The sequence below is a fragment of the Aspergillus candidus genome (genome assembly GCF_002847045.1).
Source record: "Aspergillus candidus strain CBS 102.13 unplaced genomic scaffold BDW47scaffold_57, whole genome shotgun sequence".
NCBI classification, from domain to species: Eukaryota; Fungi; Ascomycota; class Eurotiomycetes; order Eurotiales; family Aspergillaceae; genus Aspergillus; species Aspergillus candidus.
This window is the reverse complement of record NW_020194062.1, coordinates 140,598-158,368: the sequence shown is the minus strand read 5'-3', so window position 1 is coordinate 158,368 and position 17,771 is coordinate 140,598. Positions and strand designations below refer to the sequence as shown.

The 17,771-nt window shown below is 51.8% G+C and overlaps 7 protein-coding genes across 7 annotated transcripts; 4 read left to right on the top strand and 3 right to left on the bottom strand.

Annotated features, from left to right (window-relative positions):
- Nucleotides 1-2,442: 2,442 nt before the first annotated feature.
- On the top strand, nt 2,443-4,844 carry BDW47DRAFT_134086 (uncharacterized protein; the record flags this gene model as incomplete). Its single annotated transcript, XM_024818011.1, has 3 exons — nt 2,443-3,831; nt 3,902-4,032; nt 4,116-4,844. The coding sequence occupies exons 1-3, from the start codon at nt 2,451-2,453 to the stop codon at nt 4,842-4,844; spliced, it is 2,241 nt and encodes a 746-aa protein (XP_024668788.1). The 5' UTR covers nt 2,443-2,450.
- An 808-nt stretch (nt 4,845-5,652) lies between these two features.
- Nucleotides 5,653-6,875, top strand: BDW47DRAFT_71854 (putative glutamine-serine-proline rich protein). Its single transcript, XM_024819688.1, has one exon. It carries the CDS (start codon nt 5,704-5,706, stop codon nt 6,775-6,777), a length of 1,074 nt encoding a protein of 357 aa, XP_024668787.1. The 5' UTR covers nt 5,653-5,703; the 3' UTR covers nt 6,778-6,875.
- A 483-nt stretch (nt 6,876-7,358) lies between these two features.
- BDW47DRAFT_120124 (uncharacterized protein) lies at nt 7,359-9,111 on the top strand (the record flags this gene model as incomplete). The annotated part of the gene is made up of 3 exons (XM_024815448.1): nt 7,359-7,443; nt 7,506-8,175; nt 8,223-9,111. The coding sequence occupies 3 exons, from the start codon at nt 7,359-7,361 to the stop codon at nt 9,109-9,111; spliced, it is 1,644 nt and encodes a 547-aa protein (XP_024668786.1).
- A 560-nt stretch (nt 9,112-9,671) lies between these two features.
- On the bottom strand, nt 9,672-10,697 carry BDW47DRAFT_120123 (uncharacterized protein; the record flags this gene model as incomplete). The annotated part of the gene is made up of 1 exon (XM_024815447.1): nt 9,672-10,697. The coding sequence occupies one exon, from the start codon at nt 10,695-10,697 to the stop codon at nt 9,672-9,674; it is 1,026 nt and encodes a 341-aa protein (XP_024668785.1).
- A 2,017-nt stretch (nt 10,698-12,714) lies between these two features.
- BDW47DRAFT_111638 (uncharacterized protein) lies at nt 12,715-13,157 on the bottom strand. Its single transcript, XM_024813991.1, has one exon. The coding sequence runs from the start codon at nt 13,008-13,010 to the stop codon at nt 12,786-12,788; it is 225 nt and encodes a 74-aa protein (XP_024668784.1). The 5' UTR covers nt 13,011-13,157; the 3' UTR covers nt 12,715-12,785.
- Nucleotides 13,158-13,535: 378 nt separating this feature from the next.
- On the top strand, nt 13,536-14,898 carry BDW47DRAFT_134084 (putative MFS monocarboxylate transporter; the record flags this gene model as incomplete). The annotated part of the gene is made up of 2 exons (XM_024818010.1): nt 13,536-13,690; nt 13,749-14,898. 2 exons carry the CDS (start codon nt 13,536-13,538, stop codon nt 14,896-14,898), a joined length of 1,305 nt encoding a protein of 434 aa, XP_024668783.1.
- A 274-nt stretch (nt 14,899-15,172) lies between these two features.
- ergS lies at nt 15,173-17,661 on the bottom strand. The gene is made up of 2 exons (XM_024813990.1): nt 17,186-17,661; nt 15,173-16,728 (listed from the first exon to the last, which is right to left on the bottom strand). The coding sequence occupies exons 1-2, from the start codon at nt 17,200-17,202 to the stop codon at nt 15,234-15,236; spliced, it is 1,512 nt and encodes a 503-aa protein (XP_024668782.1). The 5' UTR covers nt 17,203-17,661; the 3' UTR covers nt 15,173-15,233.
- Nucleotides 17,662-17,771: the final 110 nt, after the last annotated feature.

Genomic DNA, 17,771 nt, shown 5'->3' with positions numbered 1-17,771 from the left:
GTTAAGTAGGTTAGTAAGTTCGGTATATTCCATTGCTAGAATTCAACGTTGACTTGACCCTGCACACATAGTGAGTAAATAACCGTGCAGTCGCTCCGTCGTGTCTAACATGGACAGCCGCGTAGCGTTAGCGCACTTCTCGTATCGAGATAGACAATCTCACCAGTTGACCGCATCAGGCAGGTGTTAATTGTAAATGTTTAATTACATCCTCGGCCTCGGCCTGATCTGTCGGATAACACCAGACAGCTCCGTCGCCGGTCTGGGTAAGAGCCAACCTCGTCGCCGGTCTTGGCCTCGGCTTTCTTTTCCCTCCTCTTGCCTTCGCAGTCCAGGCCTTGCAGGTGGCGTATACGGATAACTTGAGGGTTGTCTGGACTGTTTGTTGTGGAATCAGTGGCTTCACATTTCTGATGAGCTTTTTGACCAACAAGTATGATTTGGATCGCGCAACAAATAACTCGCAGACGTTGAAGGGTGGGCAGAAGGATGGGGGGGAGAAGTGATGGGATTGGCTATTTTGGGTTGTTGGAGGTATGTGTAGTAGATTAGAGCAATGGATACCTCTCTCGTTTTAGCAAATGTGTGAATATGAAAGAATATTATCCTACTTATTGTGACATACATTTACCACGGCACCAAAATGAAGTTGAATCGGCATTTGATCGCGCTTGATAGCACCGATATCCGACAGAACATGAGACCTTGCTATCATACAGGTGGCCGACTCCTCCCAGGACTAGAGATATTATCGGCGCAAGACACCCAGTTTCATGGTGTCTAGAGACTGGTTGGTTGGTCTTCTAAAGTTGGTTTCGTTTCTATTATGCCAGCCATGGCGATAGGTGGGGCAGCAGAAGCTAAAAGAAGATATCGATACAAAAGACAGCATCACAGCCATGGGCTGCAGAGCTGGGAATCTGTGTACATTGTATATTGACCAGTGATGTGGCTACTGGGGATCGGTCTATGCCAAATTGAAGGATCTAGTGGAGATGGTCATAACTTGATGTCCATCCAACAGAAGGCTACGTTCTAATGAAAATGAACAAAGTGCAAGATCATCAGGTATCTATTGAAATGCGGAGCCAGAACCATTGGACTGATTTGGAACCGTCACGCCTGATTATACAGTATGCTTTATTACATTGGATTAGCCGGATGTTATCGGGGAAATCTTCTGTCATGAACCATAGCCAAAACATGGGAACGGAAACATGATACCGTTCACGATTATATCAGCCCAAAATGGCAGAGTATATCAAATATTGAATATATTTCGTCCTTGAATGCCGCATTTATAGATGCTGTAGGAGAAACATGGAGTAACAACTGAAGAATTGATGGTATGCCACCATACTACTCGGCAGCATTTCCACCTCGCTTGCCTTGTCTGTAATCTTGAATTCATCCACATCTCATCATCACAAGTCGCATGAGTGCCATTTTCTCTAGCCGTACTAATTTTCCACGATAGCAAGCGGCTGATCCGGGCTATTAGGATCAATGTCAGCATCGACGATCATACAAATATGGACCAACAATCGACTAAGGAGACGCGCGGAGGGGAATGCAAGCTGAAACCAATACCATCAATGTCGTGTCCGGTTGGTAGGCACGTATTTGCCGATGATACTATTTCACACCTTGGACAGTCATGAAAACGCACTACTGGCTCAGACCCCTTCGCTGGGCTGCCGTTTGGGCCACGAGCAGCATGAGGGAATTTTCCTTTGCATGCAGCAGCCAGCGGCACACAATAATTGTCGATGTCTCGTTAACCTCGACCGCGATGGCTGCCATTATCAATTGAAAAGTACAGCTGTGGGACCTACACCAAGCCAGGCATTGATCAACATCAGCTCACCACAAGGCTGCCGTGGTGGGTCTGGGTGCAAATTAAATCAACCACTATCGGGATGGAGGCCCATTAAGCAGGCTGTGTGGGATTTAGCGTTCCTAAATTTGGCAGGTGTTTGTCGCTACTCGATACCCACTAGGCGCAACCCCATACTATCCTCACAGGTCATTTTCCCACAGCCTGGCGTGCTAAGAACGCTAAGGAACATGACAACACAGCCCCCGAAGACTAACCAGAGTGTTTTCTCATTTTGCTAGATTCTTGGCATGCTTTTAATAGTCCTTTTCCAGGCGTAACGGGTCTTGATTCGCTCTCCCGTGTTTGATCTGCCGTTACCAGTAGACAATGAACGGGTCCACAGGCGCTGGGGAGCCTCAACCTTCCATAAGCGACTTGGTAGGGGTTACCCAGTCCTCACTCTCGGCCTCTCGAGCAGCCCGAGCCTCAGCCGGGGCTGTGAGGTCAAGATAATGAGCCGATGAGCTTATTTTCGGTGGAACATAAAGGCAAGCTTCCGCACCGCTCGGTAGAGGGCATTCTTTCTGTCTAATCATCACCATCCGTTGTACTCAGTCTTTTGTGTTCGACCATGCATTTCATTGGAGGCACTCTGGCATTTGCGGCTCTGGCTGCGGCCCGGAGCTCATCTGCCATATTCCCCCCCAGTCACACATTATCTAGCTCTGCTACCCCATCCGCTTCTGCAACACCCAGCGCGAACGCCTGTGCCAAGGTCGCGAAGATCGTGGGTGATGGTAACGATGTCCCCCCAAAGCTGGCCTACCAGTGCCTTAGCTCGGTGCCGGTAGCTGTCGAGGAGAATAAGGTGCTCATTGACCAACTCAAGATGATGTGGGAGTGGCACTCGGAGACGGGGTGGCTAAAGAACCCCCCTTCGACATGGGATCGCGGCCCGTTGGATCTCATAGGCGAGTTGGATAAGATCAAGCAAGACATTGACTCCTTTGAGAGCGAATATCACCTTCATCTTGCCATCCAGAAGCTCACCGTGGATACTGGCAACTATCATTTCAGTCACTCCGCGGACATCCTCAATATCTTCGGTTTCCAGCGCACAGTCCAACTCGCCACCGTGTCCCCAGACGGCAAAACCGACCCGAAGACCTACGTCGCCAGCGACCTGCTCGTCCAGAATAATCACAAGAACATCTCCATCTCCCCGATTACCAAGATCAATGGACAGGACCCTCAGAAGTACCTGGAGGACCTCGCCTCATGGGAGCAGTATTCCAATGCAGATGCCCGCTACAACAGCCTCATGTACAGGGGCTCTGGCAAGCTGGACTCTGCGGGGGCTTTTTCCTTCAGTCCTATGAGCTTCATGGGCCGGTACGACGGCCCCGAGACCGTGCTCATATTTAAAAACGGCACCAGGAAGTCCTTCGAGAACACTGTCAACGTAGGAGATAGGGATTTCGAGGGCGTCACGAGCGGCCAATTGTTGTTCGACAAGTACTGCCGCGGCATGCTCGGTGGCTACAGCCCCAAGACCTCCGAGCGTAAGAGGGACCTGCCGAGCGAGTGCCTGTCGAGCACACAAGGAATTCCCGAGGACGGGTACCCTGAGCCTATTGCCAAGGACTGCGAAGGCATCGTGGCGGGTTACATCGTCGACAACCCCAACGGTGAGGCGCTGGGAGTGTTAAAGATTGCGAGCTTTGAGCCAGAAGAGGATACTACCGACACGAAATTCCAAGACGTGGTGAAGAAGTTCGTGGCTGCCGCCAAAAAGCAGAACGTCAAGAAGCTAGTCTTGGATTTGCGCGAAAATGGCGGCGGTTCTGTCGAGCTCCTCCTCGATACCTTCATGCAGCTGTTCCCAACCCTGACACCTTTCAGCGCGCAGCGCTATCGCGCACAGAAGGGATACACTTTAGTTGGCGAGGCCTACGAGGAAATTCGAAATAACGAGACGGCATCCGATCAGTTCGGCAGTCCTGCAGATCGCGGTAAGTGCATGGCACCGCTCCCAGAATCCAGAGTAGTCAGTGGATGAGTAAGTGAGCTGATCAATAGCAGAAATGAATCTTTACAACTGGCAGTACGATAATTTCTTGGACGTGAATAACAAGCCGTTCGATAGCTGGGACGCCTGGGTGGGACCACACACCTTCAACGACGACCAGTTCACGGCCACTAGCCGCTACAATGTAAGTGTGTCATGGGGGGGATCCTATCACCCGGGAAGAAAGCAAAAGGAAAAGCCAGAATTATCAGCTAACAGCCCACGAAGTTATCGAATAGCAACAAAGAAAGCATCCTCGACGAAGACTTCGATTTCTTGAAGGGACCCGCCCGCTCGTCCCCTTTCACCGCGGATCAAACGGTCATGCTACTGGATGGTCTCTGCGGGTCGTCGTGCGCCTCTCTACACGAGGAGTTGAAGAACATCGCGGGGGTTAAGTCCGTCGTCGTTGGCGGTCGTCCGCGCAACGGCCCCATGCAGGCCCTCGGTGGCACCAAAGGGGGTTCCCCGATGGAACTCAACAAGATTGTTTCCGCAGCGGGCGGCATGTACAATGCCACCGAGGAGCTTGGGATCGCCGGTTACGATGACCTGAAGCCGTATCTCTGGCCGCAGCCGTTGATGACCCGCGTCGGTGATGATTGGTCCAGTATCCAGATCCAGGACCAGATCCGCAAGGGCGACCCCTCCCAGACTCCCCTGCAGTTCATCTACGAGGCCGCCGACTGCCGTCTATTCTTCACCCCCAGGACACTGCTGGACCCCGCCGCCATGTGGGCCGCCACCTGGGCAGCGTTCACCGACGACTCCAAGTGCGTCCCGGGCTCCACCAAACAGAGATCAAGCATCAGCGGCGGCTACAAACCGTTCGGGAACGGCGATCTCCATGGCACAATGGATGAGGACAGCGCTGTCCCCTTGACCAACGGAGCGGCTGTAACTCGTCCTGCCCTGATGGCTGGTGCTGCTGGCGCTTTGATCAGCCTTTTTATCTGAGACCTGGGATAGGAGCGCGAGGGGTATTCAATTAAACCGTCTAGATAGTTGTTTTGCTTACTTTAAATTGGTTGCTTGCACATCATGGTAGCATAGCGAGGGATTGATTTACTGGTTAATGATTATAATGCTTAAAGTGCCTGCTACATTCATTTTATCATTTCGCATAGAATGCATCAAGCACGTAGGACGAGCGTTGCTGATTAGGCTGCCGCATGATCATTATCACGAGGACTGCGTCATGGTGCATATAACTACAAATCTAGCGCGGATACCAAAACCATACGAATGCTCACCGACCATTAACCCGTCGACAGATCGAATAATCTTTCCCTCGGAAAAGGGAAGCGCGTCGACAATGGGACATATCAGATTCTCCACTGCCATAAATGTGATATAAGGTTTACATTGGGCAGAGCCCACTGGGCATGATCATGGAATGCAGGAAGTGCGATGACTGGAGGGGATGTGGCCATGTGTCACTGCATGTGCATGCTCTATTGGGAGTTTAGCAAGTTTCTGTATGGAGTCAAGCGAAATTATCTGTGGAGTAATACCAAAACAATGGAATAGCCACCACCTATATCATCTTGCTGCTCAGCTGCATGAAGTTGCATATAATCAGTAATCAAGCAGGACAGCCACATACCTCGGACAGCCACACAGGAGCTTGGGCAGCCGGGCTTTAATCGGAATAGGGCTAGCAGCCCACCATCATCGCAGGAGGCATCTATATAACTGGATTCGTCCACCGTTGAAATTTCTCATGTTTCGTGGACAATAGCCAAAAGACCGGTCAAAATCCCACATATATCCTCCCTGGTGACATCTATCTTGGTACAACCTATAGCATATCAACATGGCCGCCCAAAGCTACTACGGCAACCCCACCGGGGCCCCCTTCCACCCCTCTCCCGGCGATCGCCCAAGCGGCTACCCCGCCAATCCCTCCCCCCGACCCAACGACTACCCACCCCAATCAGGTTGGGGAACTCCGCCCCCAGGAAACCATGGTAGTCCGCCACCTAGACAATCCTACCCGCCTTACGCCGAGGGCTACAACAATTACCCACCGGGCCGATCCAACAGCCCCTACCAACAGCAGCCACCCCCGGGCGGCCAATCCTGGGAGTCCACCCCGCGGCCCTTCCACAACCAGCAACAGCCCGAGCCCCCGCGCTACTACGGTGGTTCCCCTCCTCCCGGAAGCCCCTACCAGAACCAGCAAAATCAACAGGGGCAACCGCCCCAGTCTTACCCCTCTTCCTATCAGGGCCGCAACAACAATAATAACAATCACGATGGCTACCCGCCCCGTCCTACCTCCGCTTCGCAGAACCCCCAAGACGACGAACGAGGCCTGATGGGCGCCGTCGCCGGTGGCGCGGGCGGCGCCTGGGCCGGCCACCAAGTCAACCACGGCATCCTTGGCACCATCGGTGGGGCACTAACAGGGTCTGTCGCCGAAGATGCGATCAAAAAGCAGCGGGAGAAGAAGCACAAAGAAGAAGAGGAGGAGAGGCGACGAAAGGAAAAAGAAGAGCAGGACAGACTGCACTGGGAGAGGATGCAGGCGGAGGAGCAGCGACACAGGATGCATGCTAACTCCCATCCCCTCAAGGGGAACTTCTCTGCGTCGGCCTCCGATGTCGCCCTTGATGGTGTTACGCTGTCCGCGTCTTGTCGGGCTTTGTCTGGTGCGAATCGTAGGTCGCGCATCTCGCTGGATACTGTTTTGTCGAATACCTGGGGTGAGTTTACTTGGCATCGGCAGGGTAACTTCTCGTCGAGTGCGCGCCACGTGCGCTTGGCCGATGGGGGGAGGGTGTTGGAGGCGGAGTTGTCGGATGGGAGGGGCGGTTGGAAACAGGCTTGGGTGAGACTTGATGAGCGTATTACCAACCGTGATGGGAAGCTGTCATTTGTGAATTGAGTGGGAGACTCGTTGTTTATATCAGTTCAATTACTCCATTTCCGTTTTATCTCCGTGTTTACTCGTTGTTGAAGAGTGGCGGGGATGTTCGGGGCAAATCTGGACATAAATGGCCAAGGTCATTCCAAGACCACGTTTGACAGTGAATGAAATGCTACGGTACTCTGAAATAAACGAAATTACTTATATTGGATAATCTTTGACATGGATATCATTGAGGCTTGGACCTAGTACCTACGAGAACCATGTGCTGCATGTGAGTATCACACGAGGCTGAATCGAGGCTGAATCGAGGCTGAGGCCAGGCAGTCCCTTATATTATTCACATCTGTTCTCATTTTCGGCCTTCGACTCTTCGCATGAACACTCCTTCTGTTACATATTACATCCAAACGTTACATCTACCATTCTAAGGTTGAGTCACCATGGCGATAAGACCACAGGGATATGCGGATTGGTTTTTCAGGCCCTGCAAATCCCTCGAACTCAGAGTGATGCTGGTTGGAGAGAGCTCGTCCGGAAAGAGCACACTACTACACCAATGGAAAGATGGTAAATTCATCGACTGCCGGCCCCGGGTTATGTTCGGGTCTGAGGTGGACACCTTCGAAATGGAGACCTTCGAGTACCCCCAGAAATGCTCCTGGACTGTGTGGAACGTCACACGTAAGACCCAGCCTTGCTTTCCTCCCTACCCCTAAACCGCTGGTCTTCTTTTAACGAGACAGTGGGTTCGAATATTATCAAGCCACAGTTGCGACAATATTTCCGGGACACCGACGTGGTCATCTACGTCCATGATTGCGATCCGCGGTTGGATAGCAGCTATGATCGGACCCCATACCTTCATCTGTGGGTGGATCTAATGCTTGAAAGACGCTGCCAATTTCTCTATATTGTCCCAAACAAACAAGACTTGTTATCGCCTGACCAGGCCCGAGACTTTGCCATCAATCTGCCTAAGCTCTATGAGAAGGAACTCGCGAGATACGACCTGGGAATACAGTGGAGAATAATCGACCAGAAAATCAGCGCGAGAACGGGGGAAGGCGTTCAGAAAATACTTAATGAGATTTATCATGAACATTCCAGGAGGGAGCATCCTACATCGATTGGTTCTCCGTCGCCACGACTCACAATCTCCAGTCCCTGCATTGAGGGGCGTATTCGACGAGGAAGTTCGATAGATCCTCCCGATGCTGCGGCCTTCTGGGCGTCGCTCATGAGTGCGGATATACCCTCATGGGACCATCACGTTCATCTCAAAGCCGCATATATTATCGTTGTAGAGTACATGAAGCTCAGGAAAAGTACGTTTGCGATGGCGGATACCTTCCTCGCCCATCTTCGAATATTAAGGCTCATCCAACCCCAAAAATTCCCATCTAAGGAACACCGGTAAGCCGATGGTTGTCGACCAACGCGGTCCATGCTAAGACATACAGAACCGTGACGATATTTTGGCTCGTTCAACTCCAAGTAGCAATCATAGACTACAGTCTCCACAACGACTTGGATCGGTATCCATGTTGGCACGACTTTTACGACATTATATTCCACCAATCCGCACTACAGGACCCTCGTCTGTGGGAATCGTACTATACAGATGGTAATCTCTTTTGCGGTAACCGCGCGTGGAATGACTGGGTGTCTCCCTCCCGTCAACCGCTGCCGGCTCTAGCACCACCGCTTGACCAACCTGCTAGTCTGCCACTCGTCCATGGAGGATCCAGTCGGCTTCCACGATTTGCGTTTGCTCTCATGCAATACATATGTGAATCATCTGCAGATGAAACAGATATTATCGCCCGAGCACTGTCCACCCTGCAAACCACCACCGTCCGCATGCGTGCCATGGGCGCCGGGCTCCCACCATACTCCAAAACACACGCCTGCTTTTGGATCCACATGGTCCGAGCCTGTCTGCTGTCGTTGGATCCTTTGGAATTTGGCCAAACGATCAATGCCTCCCAGTTGACCTTTAACGACTTTGACGGCCTTTTTCAGTTGCAGTCGACTTCATGGGCGGATTACTACTCCCAGGCTAATTGGAATGCCCTCGCATCTCGCCTTGAATTCCTCGCGCCGGACAAGAAGCCTTTACCGCACGTAATTAACGTAGCCGGCTGTGCTCACCTCCAGAAGTTCCTTGGTAAAGAGCTGGAGAATAACGACGGAGAGCAAATCTCACAATCTCTGGAGGATGTCTTGTCGGCTGTTCTTACGGAGTGTGGAAAGGTCGAAATTGATACCCCGTCGTGCTGCGCTGGGTCGGTGGATTGTGACTGGGGTATTTCTACAATTGGGTCGAAAACCACCAACTGGGATGCTTGATGAATTGTTGTTCCTCATTAGGTTTCACTACAAAATATCTTCATATCAACAAATTCTCTCTCGCTTCCGCACCGGTTACCAAAAGGTCGATAATCTGCGCCTATGTGATTCTCAGCCTGTTACTGGAGATAACGCGGGCGACTGATTCGAGAGTTAAAGAGACACGCATCCAGTTCGAATTCATCATCGCTCAGGCTTGAGACAATTCAGGCGTGCTAGCAATGGGGATATTGCTATCCGTATTATGTCTTAGTTTACTGAACTTGGCCTGTTCGGCATCCTCCGTTGTGAGCAACAAACGCGATTTCACCTCTAAACTAGTAGAACAGCATATCCGAGCTTTCCAGGCCTTAGCTAGCTTTGTCTGACTGAAGAACCCAGTCCATATGTGATATAATGTCCCACCACTAAGCCCAGAACACTGCTTGGATTTTTAGCTTAGCTCGGAGTCTATATGCAGAAGAATATATCGAGAGACACAAGATCAAAAGCTATATAATTACCTATTGATACCTTTCTTGTGTATATCCGCTCGTTTGCAACCAATTACCCGTGCATGTTCAAGGAATACGGAGCCGCTTGTCTCTAAGATACTCATAGTCTGGCATTGCAGCCCGGACACAATTCGATATCACATCCTTCAGCTCGTCTCCAAACTCTTCCTTCCACTTTTGCTCTAGCACAACCATATTCGGATCAACAACTGCTTTGTTCTTGATAACACCAGTAGACGAGTTGAGAGTGCGACGGAATATGTTTTTTGATTCATCGGCATATGAATAACCCCCCGAGTCCCACGTGAATTGGACCTTGGACTGGTCCAGCCCTAGCTTCTCGGCGAGTGCAAAAACAAGCCGGGGTTCGTTGATGAGGTCGGATGAATCGAGGAGAACAGGGCTTGTTGGGCTTGCGCCGTCTTTCTCGCCCATCTCGCGGAAATAGTTGGTATACCAATCGTATAGACACCGTGTGTAAGAGAATGACAATTGCTCCCGTAGGTGCTTGCCTATCTTCATCCTGTCGTGACAGAGAGTACTCTGGGCGGCGGCCTCCAACGCACCTCGACAGAACGAGGGAAATACCAGAGCGGGGTGCCTTATCAGAAAGACGGGTATCCAAGAGCCCAGATACCCGTCTGGAAGGATTGTCGGGTTCTTGACCGTCGTTGCTTCGTCGACTACTTCATCGGGTGGGCCAACGGTGAAGTAAGGATCCCCGGGCGCGGTGCTGCGTTTACCGTCACCAGCAGCCGGATTCCACATTAGGTTGCAATGATCTTTTGCAAAGACAATCTTGTCTCTTGTCTCTCCGTCACGGAGGTACCGATCTAGAGCATCGAAAGCCTGTTGGAAGCCAGCTCTGACGCGGCTTTTTTCATCAGCTGTCCACTGTTCCACCGGTTTATCTTCCAACTCAATCAAGAGCCCGGCAATTGGTGCAAAGACGGAAACACAAGATGGTTCCCAATGAACACGCGGCTGGCCCTTGAGGCCGAGCATTTGAGTCAATAGATATGAGGTTGTTCTGGGCTGCGCGAAAAGAAAGATTCGGCGATGGGAACCTGGTATCTGATTTCTTTCGTCCATCTTTGGTGTTCCTAGTTCTAGTTTCACTGGTCAGTTAAGAGGAATAATAATTGAGAAGGAACAAATATATTTGACGTACAAAATCCTTTCAGGGGCTGACTGGGTAAGGACGACGAATGGTTGTACTCTGTATGTTCCCACACTCTAACATGAGACTATCAATAAACATCAGGGTTCTTTTTTGTAAAATAGTATCTGGATGGAAGCAAATCTTAACGCCCAGAAAAATCCCGCTTTTATTGACGGTGCGAGATTGGAGATAACTCACAAGGACAGATACGCGGCTAGCCACTAGTAGTATCTACCTGCGGTCTATGCATAACATAAGACCAAATTGATATGACTGGTATACCTACATGACAGTATCTATACATGATGTATCACATTAGCGATTGCCAATGACACTGTTTCTACATTCTCCTGCTCACCACTCTGGGATGCGTGCACTACAAACGAGAGGCAAGGGTGGTGAGATTCTTCTTCGTGGTTCCTGGGGGGGATTTAACAGACTTTGTATAGCCTGACACATAGTCTTTCTGTTCAGTACGTGTTTCTCTTCCCTTGGGTTTCCTTTTCCTCTTTCCCGTCTCTAATACCAACCCTCCGATAAGATGTTGCAAGATCTGAGCCAAATCCTTCTCTTCTTGTGCTGAAAGGTACCGCATCTACATTCTCTGCCCAAAAAGGAGATCCCCTTCTGATGGTCACTCTCCCCGATCTTTCGGTTACTAGTCTTAATAGGCGGTATGTTGGAGATATCACATCTTAGTGGGTGCAAGCTCCACTTGCAGTCTCACATACCAGGGTCATTATCATTACGGGTCAGCCTTATTGGAGCATAATGGGAATTTTTCGAGTATTGGGCTTGCCAGGTTGCCAGGTCGAGCTCGCGAGTTTGCCAGGTGATGAAATACTGGCAAATCCTATATTAATCAATGGTTACCTTCAGCTTACTAGAGAAGCTATAAATGCTTTGAAACATTTTTAAGTTAGCCTGATAGTGACCATTAACATATGGTCTACCGCCTGGGGACTTGGCAACCGGGCGAGCCCTGCAGTCAAACTTATCCATCCTCAAGTTATATAGATTTACAATACGGTGTAGCCACTGCGATTATGGTACAAGGGGTATTTCGTCATTCGTCATTTCCATAAATCAAGACATGCGGGTTGTTATACTTCAAAGGATCTGGGTGTCTTCACTGAGAATTTGTGGGTGTTGACCCGCGGAATATCGAGTTGTTCGCGATGGCAGACCACTGTATGACTGCGCTGTTTCCACTTGTTGATCGTGCTACTAAATGCCTAAACAAATTGGTTATTACACTGATCTGGGATAGCGCTCCAGAGCCCCATGACCACAGACAGATCTGTGTGGACAGCTACAGAAATATGAACACTTACGAGATCATGACACTACCAACCACCCACGCAGTGATGCATAAAGCATCCAATCTGCGGGTTTGACCGCTTCCCGAGGTTGTATGCAGCCCAGGACACACCGCTACGTCTGGACTACGGCGATATATCCGCAGCAATAGACATCTTCTCTAGTCCGCCTTGTTTGTGAAGAGCTATACATAGGGTGCACTCTCAAAACCTCGGGATCATTGTATCCACAAATGCGAACCAATAGTGGAATGACTTCCGCTGTCATGGGCTGACGAGACTACAGCCCTCACCAACCTATAGGCATGCTTCTTGCGGTGGGTGATCCGATTGTTTCCCTTCTTACTACCCACATTTACATCGTTGTTCGTTGCCCAGACACGTGAGAGAAAGTGTGCCAGGGGATATCTGCGCTGGGACATGAACAACCGACTATACGCAGGGAATGGAATTGAACCACAAATCATGGGTGATGAATGAATATATGTCACCTTTATTCTAGGATTCTTTTTTACCTCCCAATGTGTTATTTCATGCTTTCTTACATGATGTTCACAGGATAGCTTATTTTAGCCCTGCGGTTATATCCATCGTCTCCGCATGACATCAGGCGGGCACTTGAACATGCATTTTTGCCTACCCAAGGCGGTTCAGACAGGAGATCTGAACTTTTGACAAAAGTCCAATGAGTCTCTTAGGTCACATACACTTCCAGCATCCCCAGGGTGGATGCAAAAGGGTCCGTGTCAGAGAATGGGAAGACCTGAAATCATGATATGGATATATATCCCTTGTCTCGTTCAACAGTTGACCCTGGTGGAAGCTGCCCACGCCACTGCCAGACTTCCCCGGCACTTTGCTGGGGCCGAACCTGGTGATACACGGAATGGGAAGACTTGTTGACCATCCGTGACTAGTCAACATAGACTAGATGTTGTCCGGTATCCCGAATGCGAGGTGACAACGTTGGTATTTGTACACATAATGCTGTACCGAGTCAACCAGGTTGGCCCACAAAGCGTTGGAATTGTCATGTCTTCCTTGTAGGTTGCATCTAGGAACCTGCGAGTGGATATATCGCTATCCGAATCGGAACGCGGATCCGGTTGGGCCTCAACCCCAGACAACCATGTGAAATGACTAGGGACCGGGCATGATTCTCCAATCACACTTCCTTACCATACCCCAGCACACCCACTCCTAAATATGTCTAACCATCCAGTGGTCTGACGTGCTCGGTAAACCCCGGGTATCAAATGCCGTCTAGCCAACCGAATCCACCACCGTGACTAATGAAAACAAACCCCGTGGGAAATCCACCACGCCATGATCCACAGTGGGGACGTTCAGGGTCGGCGCCCAGAAATTTCCGTCCATCATACAAAAGGCGAACGACCTCTCGGCGACATCTCCGTGTGGTGATCGTAGATTGAACGCCTTGGTTGGAAGATGGGAACTCCAAATGAGAAATCCTCCGTCGCGTCTGCAGCTGAAGATGGATCGCAGGAAAAGGGGGAGACCCCACCGGCGCTGCCTATCCCCGACGGTGGACGCGATGGCTGGCTCAGTGTGCTGGCTGGATTCTGTGTATTTGTCAATTCCTGGTACTTCAATCGTTGATGTGGACCCGTGTACTGTATTCTCATACTGACCAGAGTGTAGGGGCCTGTTGAGCACATATGGCGCTTTCCAAGAATACTACCAGACGACGTTGATGCCCGATCAATCACCCTCCAACATCTCCTGGGTGGGTAGTATCCAGGCCACCATGATCGTTATGGTCGGCGTCGTGACCGGCCCTCTCGTCGACGCGGGATATCTCCGGCCGTTGATCATCGGCGGCAACCTGATGGTTGTCTTCGGCATGATGATGACCAGTCTAGCCTCCCAGTTCTACCAGGTCCTCCTAGCGCAGGGCTTCTGCGTCGGCATGGGCGGCGGCATTGCCTACATTCCGGCCCTGGTCGTCATCTCCTCGTACTTCACGACCAAACGGCCTATCGCCATTGGCGTCGCCGCCATCGGATCCAGCGTCGGCAGCGTCATCTTCCCCATTCTGTTCCGGCGTCTCCAGCCGCAGATCGGATTCGGCTGGTCCGTCCGCATCATCGGCTTCATCAACCTCTTCCTCGCCTGCGTCACCGTCTCCATCTTGTGTCGCCGTCCCGGCCGGCGCACCCGCGCCCGCAGCCTTATCGAGCGCAAGGCCCTCACCGAACCGCCCTTCATGCTTCTGTCGCTCTCCCTGACCTGCGTCATGATGGCCTACTACGTCCCCATGTTCTACTCTCCCGCCTACGCCCGCACCCGCCTACACACCGACCAGAGCCTCTCCTTCTACATGGTCGCTATCATCAACGGCGCCTCCGCCTTCGGCCGCACCGTTCCCTACCTCGTAACTCTCGTCATCCCCCACGTCAAGCCCATCGCCATCCTCACGGCCGCCACGGCCGGCTCCGCCCTAGCCATGTTCACCTGGATCGCCGCAACTGACACAGCCGGATTTATCGTTTGGGCCTGCTACTGGGGTTTCCTCAGCGGCGTGCTCGTAACGGGCCCAACTTCCATCGTCGCCCATCCGGCTTTCTGCCCCGACGCTAACTTCCTGGGTACTAGGCTCGGCATGATGTGGGGGATTAGCTCATTTGGGGGGTTGGCGGGGACGCCCATCGCGGGTGCGCTCGTGGATATGGCTCATGCGGAGTTCTTGCGCGCGCAGGTCTTCGCTGGCTGTTTGATGCTGGGCGCTGTCGCGTTGCAGATGTGGCCGACGATTGTCGTGTTCCGGCATGATCGGCTGGGGGGGAAGTAACTAGATGGCAGGAAGGAGTCGTAATAAAAATATATAAATGGGTTAGACTGTACATATTTGTTGTATATATGGTGGTTAGTTAATTCAGTGAATGGAATATTCCTTGACGCACTTAGGGTTAGGCATGTCACTGACCCTCCTTCTGTCACACTCTCATGGGACGTGCCCTAAATATAAAGTCATTGGTAACAGTACCTAGATTGATACGAGTGATATATAGATATAGATGATTCCAGGTCTGTACTGTGCTCAAAGATAATATTATAAACATAATCTCTATCCAAACCAAAGCAAAAGGTATCATACAACTCCAGCCACGCCATCCATTAAAATCGTCATGAGCTCTCCACAGACTGGGTCTGATGTCCCTCCTGTCGCTCCTTCCGTCGTCTCCCCCGTCCCAACAACTTCGACTTGGACTGCGTATACGCCAACTGCCGCACACTAATATTCGCCACATGCGCCATCGCCACCATGCGCCGGACCCCAGGCAACCCGGCCGGAAAAATCAAATATAGCGCCGACTCGCGACTCGCGTCAGGCCGAAACTTATCGTGGTGAGCCTTCTTGCCTCCAACAGGCAACCCACGCACACTGTGGGCATACACCGACCGCGTCACCTTCTCCAGCGACGCCCCCATCCCACTCACCTCGCCCAGCTCCCCCATCGGCTCGTATCCCAAACTCAGATACGAGACACCCATCTGCCTCGCCAGCGCCATTGCCGCAAACAGCAGAAGATCACTCGTTCCCTTCGCTGCCCCATCCCCCGCTATACAGGGGTCCACATGGTACCCGCCGCAGGCCCCGATCCACCGCAGCGCCGCAAATCCATTGACAACCCCGTCCGCTCCCCGCGTGTACACGAACGTCATCAACCGCGCGTAGTCGAACAGCTCGTAAACCGTGATAAACGCCTGCGGCGTCTTCGTCGTAGCTGCCGGCTCGTTCCGTCCCGCTCGCCACCCGTCGTAGATCTCCTGTAACTGTGCTTCCAGGGCATCGTCTCGCTCGCCCCCCGCCGTCCGCGAGTACACTCCCAGTGTAGTCCCGCCTTTTTCGGGACACAGAAGCTGCTTGCACTGGCTGACGATGCGCTTCCCTGCTCGCTCGGCTAACACCTCGTTCGTCGTGGGATCGACGACCCGCTCGACACCAAACTGCATTGTCGTCCATTGCTGCTGCTGCTGGTGCTGTGTTTGCGTTTCCATGTGCGACAGGAACCCCACGCTGCAGCCCATGAACGCCAGACTCCAGTGGGCAGCGCGCCTCGCGCGGTCGAACTCGCATACCACGGAGGCGAAGAGTGATGGATCACATAGTGGGTCGCCAGTTACGACTGCGACGTGGTTCTCGAGCTTGTAAGCTAGTGCGCCTGTGCGTTGTGCGTTGAGAAAGACGCGGTAGCTGCGGTCGAGGAGGCCCATGTGTGAGACGCGGCCGTACCGCGAGGCGAGGTGCTCTATCGCGGCGTGTGCGCTGTGGTCGGATGCGGGGACGCTCGTTGGGGCGTGTTTCAAAGGTGGTGTAGGTTGTTGTTGCGGGCGAATAGGGGCGTCGCTGAGGGAGGTGTCGGAGCTGGCGGGGGTGGCTGAGGATTCTTCGGCGGCTTGCGAGTTGAATCGGTAGAGAGAGGCGTTGGATGAGCTGGATTTGTAGTCGTATTGTGTGTTATGGCTGCTCGTACTGCTGTTGGAGGGGTACATCGGACTGTCTGGGAGGAGGCTGTTGTCCGGGGAGTGGGGGTCGGTGTTGAAGAGTTGTCGGGCGAGATCACGGCCGATCTGCTCTGCTAATGTCTCTTTTTTGGGCGCATTGGCCTTGCCACGGCTTTTTTTGCCGGCGCGGCCTTTGCGCTTCGTTTCACCTGTGTGTTTCGACATGTTGGTAGGGAGAGGTATGTATGTCCCATGTAGTATACGGGTGTTCCCTTGGGGGTGAGGATCGAGAGAGGTTGACAGAAGGTAAATCTCAATATCTGTGGCGGTATTACGGACAGGGTGGATCGTAGATCGTCAGGAAAGGATCCTTTTATTGCGGACGGTACAAATATCCCCATTCGAACGAAGTGGCTCTGTCCGGGTATGATCCGGAGGCGACAACATTGACGGGGGCGTTCTCCAGTCGGAGGTGCATCCCCAGGTGGGGTTTCATTTCATATAAATCCTTACGAGAAAAGGCCGAGTGGACGCAACCCAACAACGGAAGATGACGGACTCCCTCGCAGTTCAGTTAGGGTTCGTGCTGGGGTCGGTGCCATGGTTAAGCACGAACTACGCCCACTGACTGGTCCGTTGTTCGCATACCATCATGGTCAGTCATGTCTATGTGGTTGGACAGTGGCGTGCGTCTGGACGCTGAAGGCAGTGCATTGCCACCAGGCAGCTACGTTCCTTCATCATATCCTATCAAGTCTCGCCCATAATCAGCAGGGGATAAGGGGTGTACTGAAATAGATTAGACCCGAATGAGGGGAGATCCCCTGAGATAGACGGTTTTCACGAAATAGACTAGGGTCCGTTCACAGGATGCGTTGATCACTGATCAGCATGACCATGAGGATTACATCATCGGGGGCAAATGCATCACCTCAATTGTGCTTCGATTCGCGTCCTATGGAGCCATGGCTCGAAATCAAGCCTTGGGATCGTCAGACGGTTCGCTTGGCATGCCTTTCTTGGAGAGAAAAATGGGGGTGTGGATTCACTATGGGCATTGTTGTTTGGGATGACTGCGGTATTTTCAAGCCTTTTCATTTACGGCGCAGAAATTGGATATTTTACCAGTACCTTGGCCAGCTTTTCGTTAGGTTCATTGGACTGTGTTATATGTTCTGATGAGCAGATAGAAGTGTATCAATTGATTGGTCGTGA